This window comes from Mus caroli, chromosome 17 (assembly GCF_900094665.2).
Source record: "Mus caroli chromosome 17, CAROLI_EIJ_v1.1, whole genome shotgun sequence".
Taxonomy (NCBI): Eukaryota; Metazoa; Chordata; class Mammalia; order Rodentia; family Muridae; genus Mus; species Mus caroli.
Genome location: NC_034586.1, coordinates 41342019 through 41353218, shown reverse-complemented (window position 1 = coordinate 41353218; position 11200 = coordinate 41342019). Strand labels below are relative to the sequence as shown.

The 11200-nt window shown below is 44.0% G+C and overlaps 1 protein-coding gene across 5 annotated transcripts in view; it reads left to right on the top strand.

Annotated features, from left to right (window-relative positions):
- Runx2 (RUNX family transcription factor 2) overlaps window positions 1-11200 on the top strand; it is a 209290-nt gene that overhangs the window by 174078 nt on the left and 24012 nt on the right. For all 5 annotated transcript variants that reach the window (XM_021186137.2, XM_029471398.1, XM_021186134.2 and 2 more), the window contains one exon: window positions 1668-1829. In XM_021186137.2, the coding sequence (XP_021041796.1) occupies window positions 1668-1829 (162 nt within the window). The remainder of the gene's footprint in view (window positions 1-1667; window positions 1830-11200) is intronic.

Genomic DNA, 11200 nt, shown 5'->3' with positions numbered 1-11200 from the left:
CACACACACACACACACACACACTGAAAATCTCCCCCTAAATAGTTTTCCGTGGAATCTGTATTCCCGTGATCAGGTTATTATAAAAGTCCCTTTATGAATGAGGAAACCCAGGCTCTGTGTGATCAAGGCCAAGTGGGGACCCAGTTATAAAAACTCCAAAGCTCATCTATATGCAAATACACCAACTGTCCTGTAAAAAGCCAACTCTTGTTTCTGTTTAAAGTTAGCAAAACAACTTTTAAGTTTGCATTTAAAATCAATTAAGTGAAATTTGCTTATGATTCTGTTAGGGGACTTTTGAGAAAGATTAAAACACAGTCTTTATGTTGGAAATAGCAACAAGTTTGCCTTCTTATCTCTGCCCAAAGCACCCTGAACACACCTGATTTCACCTAATCCAGGAAGCTATGCAGGGTTGGGCCTAGGCAGTACTTGATTCGGTGACCCCTTGGGAATACCAGGTGGCAGAGACTCTAAGGGGAAAAACAAAACAAAACAAAACAAACTTGCCTTCTCTTTTCTTATACAAATGGATGATGGCCTTTTAATAAACTTCTTAGCTTTGAGCTTCCATGTCTCAGAACCCAGCAGAGATATGTCAACGATATTGTCAGCTCTCAGCAGTTAACCTTGATCAGTTTTCTGCTCATTATTTTTATTATCAGCAACTGTAGGAAGCTCTAAGCCACAGGTCAAACACATGACACTTAGAGAGAGAGAGAGAGAGGAGAGAGAGAGAGAGAGAGAGAGAGAGAGAGAGAGAGAGAGAAGAGAGATTTCAGTAGGGTGAGAGCATTTTCCTATCCTCTGGGTTGAGGCCATCTTCTTGCTGTCGGGAACTCATGTGCTTGGCCTTGAACCTGGGTGGCAGTATAGCTTTTCAGTATTCAATCACAGTTGGTTTTTAAATTGACTTTTGTCTTTTCTCAAAGGTTATTTCAAAAAATGAGCTTAGCTTTATTACTAGATAATGTATCCCGCTTCCTTCTTTTCTAGTCAGTAAGGGTGCTGCCTCTCCTCTGCTCTCTTCCCCATCCTTACCCCTTGACACTCCCATTAGAAACTGCCATTCCACTGACTCCCAGAGAGAAAGCTTATTGCAGGGGAAGCCCAGAATCAGGCCCTCTAAGAAGGGAGAAGCACCCACAAAACATGGCAGCCAGATAAGCAAGAGTTAAAGGCGCAGTCTACATCTTTTGGCAAATTTTACAAGTTAATTGATAGAAAAAAAATGTAATTAAAAAAATGTGTTCAGGGAAGGAATTTTCGAAAATACAGAGAATAAATAAAATAAATTCCGCTTTTCGAAAATAAGCAAAGTGGATTGTTTTCTAAATGGCCACTGGACTTTCCAAATAGAAATATTTATGCATAAGAGAGACAAATGGGCCTTATCTACGTGTGCGCGCGCACACACACACATACACACACACCCATTTTGTCATGTTCATTGAGACATCGTCTAGAGAGCTCTGGGCTATTTGAGGCCTACAAGGGAGAGGCCGTGGGAGATATTTATTCTTCTTATTATTTATTTTAGAGTCTCGTTTTTCTTTTTTTTTCTTCTGTGCTGTCTTAAGTTCTGGGCTGCATGGTTTTTTAGGCTGCGGTAGCTGGACTACTGATAGGGTTTTGTGTTTCATCTCTTTATTTTTTTCTTCCCAGATCCCAGGCAGGCACAATCTTCCCCACCGTGGTCCTATGACCAGTCTTACCCCTCCTATCTGAGCCAGATGACATCCCCATCCATCCACTCCACCACGCCGCTCTCTTCCACACGGGGCACCGGGCTACCTGCCATCACCGACGTGCCCAGGCGTATTTCAGGTAAAGACCAAGCTTTCACCAGAAGCCCACCCCTGCACAGGGGCGGGGGTGGGGGTGGTGATGGACCAAGCCTGGCTTATCTATGCTGCTCACAGTCACTGTCTATCGGAGACAAGTGACACTAGGTACTCAATCTTCTGCATTTACGGGGCTATCAAACGCTTGAACAGTCTTAACTCAAGACATGAAAATCTGCCCGAGATGGCATACGTTTCTTAAGATAACCTTTAGTATTCCACAGTGTCCTGCTGAACTGTATATTTGAGGGGTGCTGTCTTACAGCTAGAATCTTCTCCCAAAGTTCACATGCTAGGTCTTCCTCTGCTTGTAAGCCAAAGGACACCCCCACCCCCCCACCCGCCAATTTATAAAGTCCGGGCTCCACAGTAGCTAGTTCCAAGAGAGATCACCTTAGGATACTTATGAGAGAGACCTAGTCATTCAGAGCACTGTGAGTCCCAGAGGAGCCTTGAAAGGCAGCATGCAGCAACTCAATAGCAAGGCGCACTGGTACTCTGTGTGGCAGCCCCCCCACCCCGCCCACCCCAAATCCACCAAACCAGAGACACCCCCCCCACCAAGCTTGTGGATCATAGTGGAAGTGTGTGTGTGAAATGGCCTAGCCACCCTCTTCTCTGTCCTGTAGAATTTAACAGAGGGAGCCAGAAAGTTACAGTGAAGACTTCAGACAGACACATAGAGTGAGAAGCCGAAGGCCCTCACCCGACCATATGAGTCCCATAAATAAGGAAAGCAATCCCTCCACTCACTTTGATGTATACCTCACCCTCATTAATAATCAGATATGACTCCACAGGGCCACACAGCTACTGTGTCTCATGTCAGCCTTTGGGCCCCAAGCACCTGTTTGACTCCTGGCCAGGTTAATGCCTTTCTTTCTCTCTCTCTTTCTGTGTTTCTGTTTCCGTATCTCTCTCTATCAATTCTCTGCAAAGCTCGGAGCCGTTGCTCTCTCCGCTGAGTCGTCACTGACAAGCTGAAGCTCCACCAGCAGGCTTCCATTAGTCCACTCTCCTTTGTTTCTTTCAAGTTGGGAGGAGGGAAGGCTTTGTTTCTCAAGTGAGTAGCAGGAAAGGGCTCTCTGGTCCCAGAGCCTTCACATTTTCCGCTGCAGATGGACTCCCCGGGGTGAGTAGGGTTGGGAGATGGTGGAGGGAAAGCTGGAAGGTTCTTTGGATAACCATGTTATCACATTTTATTGACCACTGCTGCTGTGCTTCTGAATCACATGACATCTGTTGGGAGCTGGGCCAAGGATAGTATAGTATAGACGTTCAGTTTTCCTCTGTTGAGTGAAATCACTATCACCTTTAGGCAAGATATCAATCACGGATACAGGAGAGGAAGAGGAAGATACACAGGGGGATAGAAAGTATGCACAGGGCTGGAGTTGACTTAATTTTGATGGTTTCAACTGTATTTCAGATGAAGAATTGGTTTTACATAGAGTTAAAGTTCCTCACAGACTTGTACAAGACTTGTGTGAGTTTAGGGTCCCTTTGGGCTTCCATCAGACCAACCCTTTGCAGTTGAAGCAGATTTTTCTCCAGTGGGATGGAGAGATGGCTTAGCCATTAAGAGTACCTGCTGTTTAGAAAGGACACAAGTTTGTCTCCTAACACATTGGGCAGATCAAAACCACCAATAACTCTAGTTCCAGGGGATCTGATAGCCTCTTCTCATCTCTGTGGAGGCCAGGTGCACACATGGTACATATGCATGCACTCAGGCAATCACACATACATAGAAGATAAAAGTAAATAAATCCTTAAAGAGAGAGAGAGAGTCTCAGAGGACAATAATTGCTATAGAGACACAAACCTACATCATTTTGTTAACAAAGTGTGTTCATATATAGATTCACCATGGAAACCGCTGTATACAACCTTGAACAGCTGAACACCCAGTGGGCTCCGCATCAGGGTTTGCCATTCACAGATGTGATGCAGACCAAACCAGTTATTTTGTTCTTGTCACTTCAAGCATTTCCATGAAGTGACATTATAGCTCTTTCTGTTCTACAGAGAAGGAGGTAGGAGGCAAAGCTGGCTGGTTATGCAGCTGTTTATTGATCTCAAGCCAAAGGCAGGAACGTGCCCCCACTTTATACCGGTTTAAAAGGCAGTTCAGTCCAGCTTTGTCCTCCTCTCTGAGCATCTCAGTGAGTCGTGACTGGTAAAGGAGTCACATGGAGCCAAGGTGGGAGGTTCTGTATAAACATTACAGAGAACAGAAAATCCCTCCTGTCAGCGTGGGGAGAAACAGGAAGGAACAGGCAGCTGTGGACTGTCAGGATCTGAGAGAACCCTCCATCCACCTCCTGACCTCGCTCCTGGTTGTGGGACTGTGCCTAAACTGGAGCACTACCTGATGGGCTCAGATCACTCTGTGAGGTTCACTCCCCAGGGCCCACCCTTGGGATCCTGATGGAGAGATGGTTCTTTTGTAGGGTCCTAGGGGCTGAATTGCACAATTTCTATCATGATAATTTTTCACCTCAGTACATAAAGCCATCCATCCTCAAGATACGTGAGACTGACTTTCTTCCTACAAGTGAGACTTGAAGGGTTTTCTCTCTTTCTCTCTAGAAAATAAAACCCTTTGGATGCAATCTATGTGTACCTTGCCCGGTCCTCTGGTCTGCCTCTAACATGGACAGTTACCATTTGCCTCTAACATGGACAGCTCAAGTGCTAACATCCATCACCATACCCCAAGAAGTCTCGTGGTCACCTTCACGATGCTTTCAGGCCATATCACCCCATCCAAAGGGATACACAAAAATACATGCCGATGCTGCTGGGTGACCCAACTTAGGTTTATAAAACTTTATTAATTACTGGGAAAGTATACACTATTCAGGACCGACCTGACACACAGCATGTGACTTTATAGCTGATATACCAAAGCTAAATTGTTCTTAAGGTTGTATATCTGTATGTCATTTGCAGGCAAGGCCTGGGTTAAGTTAATGTAATAAATAGAAACCTAAACTTTTTAAAGGAGATTATTTGCTTAATAAAAATGAATCCCCCCAGAATATATTTAAGACAGATAAGCGATTTGGAATATTTCAATATTTAAATGAGTTCACTCCTATGAAGTTAAAAGAAATCACTTCATAAAATATATAGCACATAGAATTACTAAAGTATTCACATTATTGTTACTAAGGTTTACAATGAATATTTACAGAGCTAAACTCAGTTAAACTTCACAAAAAAGCCACTAAAGTATCAAGAAAAAATTAATTATGTAATAAATCAAAAATCTGAGGTTGTATTTGCCAGGGGTGGGAGGGTTCTGTTTCGAGAATAGAAACCATTAGAAAGATGAGTTTCTAAAGAAATTCCAGTTCACCCTAAGATGCTATTCAAAGGAGAGATTCTGAATGATGTACTCGAAGACCAGTGGGGGGGGCGGGGTTCTTTGTTTCCTCTGTGTGCCCATGCCTCTGACTTTTCTAGTGTGGATTCAGTTATAGAACCTGAAGAATTATGTCCGTAGCATGCTCTGTCTATTTCCTATCGTTTTCTTTCTGGAAGCCAGCCAGGAACACAACAAGGTCTACTAAAAGGATGGAGGCCTGCTACCTGTGTCCCCCAGTTCATTACCGGGAAAGCCGTACTGCTAGAAGTCTTGATGTTCATAGGCACAACATAAAAAATCAGGGCATTTCCACTTTCTCTCTGGCAGCCTTAAATAGTAAAAACAAGGGTCGCTTACAAACACTGTTCTATCGTCTTCTAGCTGACAAAGGGGTCCTTCTTTGTTGTAATGACTTTGGAGCATACTCAGCTCAATTGTAAAAGTCAAGTTCAGCTTATCAGACACCAGCCTAGTGACATCACAGTGCAGAAGCAGCCCTGGGCATCCTGGGCTTCTTACCCCACCATCTATCTATATTACAATAAGTAAGACCTTCTATAGTAAACTATGCATGGGAGCACCCTGACCCCAGGTGGCTTTAAAGGTGACCTCACCACATCTTGTGACGTGCCACGGAAGTAGGCAGAGTAATTTCTCAGTGCTTTCCTTAAAGAAACAGGTTGAGACCATGGAGAGACCAGAAGGATGCACATAGTTCAAGCTGTATCGGGGCTTTACCACTGTGACAGTGCTGTCTGTCACCCGCGCTGCTGGGTGTGTGCAGAGCCCTTGTGTGGCTTCACATAATGATTATAATTAGTTTTCTGGAGGTCATTACAGACTACCCAGTAGATAATTATTGGCCTTCAAACTGTGTTTCATGTACTAACCCTGCCACTGAAAGAAGAAAGAATCCTTAAGACTGATTCTCCACTTTTGAGTCTAATGGGGAAGCCTTGTTCTCTTCCTACCTCAGAATCTGCAGGTCCTTCCTACTTCAGCTGGCTCTTCTCCTCCCTCCCTCCTTCTCTCTCCCTCCCATCTGACCACCTCTTCTGTGATGTGGAGGTGGAAGGGACAGGTGCAGGCACTTCCCCGAGGCTTCTTTCTCGTGGTCTTCTCTGCTCTCTGGAGGTCCCATTACTGACACGCACTGGACACACAGGGAAGAATCGTAGATGTTTAGAAGATGACTTTAGAAGATCTCGATGACTTTAGAAGCGGTCACCAGGAGTTACACCGAGAACTTTCTCATGGTGTTCATGCCATGTTATTTTTTTTCCCTGAAAGTTTTTCTTTTTTCCCCCCGTATAAGCAAACGGTCTTGAATCTTTCTTTAAATATCTTAGTATCAGAAGCAATTTAGCTCAGCTTCACAAGGCTGTTGAAGAGCTTTCCATCTTAAAGGCTCTCAGTTTTGACATTTCCCAAACTCAGAAGAGTTGACATTAGCTCAGTTTAAAAAAAAGTCACTGACGATGACTGTATCAATACCACAAGATAGAGAAATTGCCAGTGGGGGAGTTGGGGGACCATGTGATCACTTGAGATGTGCCAGGAGAATTAGCCCACGTAATTTAAAACCCAGTGGCATTTGATGGAGCTCATTTAAATAAGATGCTCCTTATGAACCAGTCCCTGTCAAGTCCCCTGAGTCCAGATTTTAAATGTAATAGCTCCAGTAGTGTGTCCCATCCAGGGGAGGATTGACTTCTCCGTGCCCAAGAGGGAGCAATGCCTCGCTCTTGGAGAAAAGAAGAAGAAAGCTCCAGCACTTAATATTAATAAACCAGAAAGTTGAAACAACCTTAATAAAACACTAGGGTTTTTTTTCCTGTGGACCTCCTTCTATGTTAAGAACCTATTTGGTAAACACCTCTGCCACCGCAGCCACCGGCAAGTAATTAAGTTCCATGAGAGCCGCTCTTATTTTGAAGAGGGTCTCTGTTGAAAGCTCCAAAGGGGGAAGTTATTAAATTTAATGGACCCTAAACAAAGGCAAGCCCCATGTGTTAACAATGGCATGTCCCATATTCCTCTCCTCATATCAATGGTGATTGACCTAAGCATTTTCAAATTTGTAGGTCAGAGTTCATCTTGCTTTCCCTAAAAATAGTCTCTCTTCCGACAAGAGCAGATGGCGTTTTTAATCCCACTTGAACCTCAATTTACTCTAGTGCTGGGAGCAAAGACGTGGTTTCCAATCCTACCCTGTCCATCGGAGAATGTTGGTGCAGGCGTAAGGCTGACTAAGCCTGTTTGCATGGCTAATTGCAGTTATTTGTAGTTAGCCTTGGGTACCCCAGCTCGGTGTAACCTGTGTGTGTGTGGTTTTAGACTCTGATTTTTTTTTTAAATACATAGATCTTGTCAGTTGTTGCCGGGGCAGGGTGGGGGTGGAATTTACCTCTGACACATGTACAACCACCCACACGTAGGGCAAAGATCTGTTAGAGAAAGGGCCCATGCTTATGTAGAGACAGCAGGCACGTGGACACACATTTTCCCGTATGGTTTTATGCAGCCTGCTCTCAGGAGTGTGTGACCGCCCTCACCAGATGTACTGATTTTCTCAGGACACAGCGGCTGCTGTGATCCTGGAAGAGCATGGGAGCAGTTTAGCTGAGGAAAACCTGATTTTAGTTTCAATGCCACTACGAGTCTTTCTACCGTTCTCATCTGCATCTCTGCATCCCTTGGCTTCTTGTGCCTCAGTGGCCCCATGGATTGAAGTGACTCAACATTTGCTTATCTGTGTGTCTCAGAATTTTACAAGGAGTAAGGCGACATCAGGACTTACCAAATAAATGTCAGGGAGAAAACCAAGTTGCATTATTACTTTTGAAAGAATAGAAAATGCTGACACGTGCATGCATATGTACGTATGTATACCACACATGTATGATTTTAAATGAGTATTTGTGCTTCATAGCAGTTTTGCCTTACTGCACGAAGATTAAGTAGAACATAGAGCTCGCATGTCCTTCTGCCACCACCCACCGACTCCTGTCATTTATGTCTTGGTGAATGTTGTTCTACTGTTATGACATTGAGCACACAGTCTACCTTAGGGTTCACACTTGGCATTGTACAGTCCTGTGGGCCTTGCCAATCCTATAATACCATGTATCTTCCATTGCAAAATACTATAGGCTAGGCCCCCTACCCTACTCTGCTCTTCATACCACCTAATAGCACTCTGACTTCCTCTTTACAAGACCCTAGAAAACATAGATGTCTTTACTGTTTCTATGGTTTTGAACTTTTGAAATAGCTGGGATTAAAAATATATATGGTAGGAGAATGCTATATATATATATATATATATATATATATATATATATATAAAAAACATAAGCACTCTTTCTGCACCTCCTGATTCTCTTTTGCCATAGACTCTGTTCATGACATTTTTTTGTTAGAAAATCTTTACACACACATATGCATTCCACGGGCCCTCTTCTTAATTTGGCCCATAGACAGACTGTTCATATGAATGCAAACACAGAACAGATTTCCTCAAAAATCATGGTCCATCATGTGCCGATTGGCTGTCTTTGCTGCTCCTAGGTAGAGGAGTTTACTCCCCTTTTCTCTCAGATACCTGGCATTCCTTAGAACCCGCTGCTGCACTCTCTGCCAGGGCTCTCTGAGCTGGGTGCAGGGCCCGTGGCTGTCTCACAGGCCTCTCATCTTCAGCCAGCGCTTTCCTCTTAGCAAATGTTCTCTTATCTCCACTGCCCCCTCTACTGTCTCTGAACTCTGTCGGTGCCTCTGCAGTCTCCATATCTTTCTGGGAAGATAATATATTGCGTGCTTACCAGCTTCTGAGGAAACAGTGGTCCATCTCTTCTGCCTCTAGAATACTTACAGGGAAGCTGCATGCATGCTTGTTTTCAGTCAACTCTGGCGTTACGTGACATATGGCTTTCTCTTCACGCAAAGACAAGCTTTTCAAGGACAACGGCTATGTCATACATGTTCTTGGATCATTGTCGCCTACCATATTGTAGCCTGGCATGTGGCTCAGTATAGTACAAGGAAACAATGATGCACAAGAAAGAAGATAGAGGAAACAAACAAAGACAGGAAGACAGGAAGGGCTCTGTGATAGCTCAGAGAGTAATGGCACTTGTCACCAAACCTGACAACCCATGGATCTGAAGGGAGAACTGACCCCTGTAAGTTGTCCTCTGAACTCCACATTTATGCCATCGGGTATTTGGGGCTGGAGGAAGTCATGAGGATAGGCAGGCAGACAGACAGACACGCGAGCGTGTGCACATACACACACAAATAAATTAATGTGCTTAATTAAACAAGAAGGGGGGGATTTTGTTCACCTGGAACAACAGAAGGACAAAACTTAGAGAGACTTTTCTTGTTGATAAGGACAGGAAGTGACACGGCCAAAGTGTGCATAAGCAGTATATATTTTTATCTCCAGCTCCTTTTGCAATGTGTTTCATATTTAAAGCACATATCAAGACTCCATCTGTTTCCAGAACTTTCTGCTAACAGTTAGTAATCATGCCAAAACATACTCTAGGTCCAACTTGAAACCGAGGGATCAAATAGAAGTTTTTGATTTCTAATTTTGAGCCTGACATTAATTACGGCCATCATGCAATAAAGTGTCAGGGGCTTTTCTGAGAAAATGACGGACATTACATGACCCCAGTGGTAAATGGAAGGAGAAGCTGTTCTTCCAGAGCAGAGCTCACAATCTCTCCTTGACAACTGTCATTTCTCATTAAACCTCACTCTTCCTGGCGCCAAATTTCCTGAGGTTTTTTCATGTAAGGTTTCATGTCACCCCGTGGTCCCAGTCAGTGACCCCTGGGGGTGCTACTGTTGCCCTTCTTCGTGCCTGGTCCTCAGAGTCAGACCCCATCTTTATCCTCAGCCTCCTTGCTTACCGGCTGCAATGGCCATTTGTGTAAATTTGGTATTTTCCACCTGCTAAGAACACCTGAGGGTTAAGCTGCACCCTGTGTGTTGTTAGCCCTTTACATCCCTTCTTGGGTCGGATGTCTTCCTTCAGTTCCTTCCTGTCAACTCAATAAGTGGCTCCCATGTACTTGAAGTGCACCAGGGCAGGCAAGGAATGGCAGACGTAGACAGCAGAGTCTTTCTGTTAGAAAGATGTCACCCGTCTCATCTCATCTAGCAGACATGACATGGCCAGCTGGGAGGTAGATCGCAGTCATTCTGTGATGCAGCCCAGGATAGACCAGCTGAAGCCACAGATGCTTGGAGTCCTAGTGAGCAGGGACCTCCTGCATCTCTCTTCTGCTCTATTAACGTGCAGCCAACGTAAAGCCAGTGCCTTTAGGGAATTACAAAAAAAAAAAATCAGATATTTTTCTTAATAAAAGACCATCCTTTTATTCTGAATTGCTTCAACAATTTTATATTTGCAACTTAAGAAGTTGCCTATATTATATTTGGCTTCATAACATTTTTTTAAAACATCTAACAGGAATGTATGAAATCTTGTCTTTCCTTAGGTAGATTGAAAGCTCCCGCAGGCCCAGGGACTAGGCTTTTAATCTCCTGCTATCTCTCTTTAACTCTGGCTAGATTGAAAGCTCCCCTAGGCCTCAAACTAGGTTCCATAATCCTTTTCTATCTCTCTGTAATTCCTAGTTCCACACCCTGCTTGCTTGCATATATGCCCAGGGGAAGCCCTTGCCTTCAGCCAGAAAGCCTGCCCAATAGACAGTGCTGTAAGCCTAGGGGCTCAGCATGCTGAGAGTTACTTAAGACTAGTTAATGCCTTTAGAGGTGGGGTCCCAGGGCGATGAATGGCTGTTGTCATTTACCTGAATGTCATAGTCTGTAAGTACATATATGTTCCAGAATGAGATACAGTGTGGAATCAGCAGGCTTCCCTTAATAGAGTGCAGCAAGACAGTTTGAACTATGCTTTAACATGCATGAGCCCATATATTTATAACTCACTGCAGTTAGAATAGACA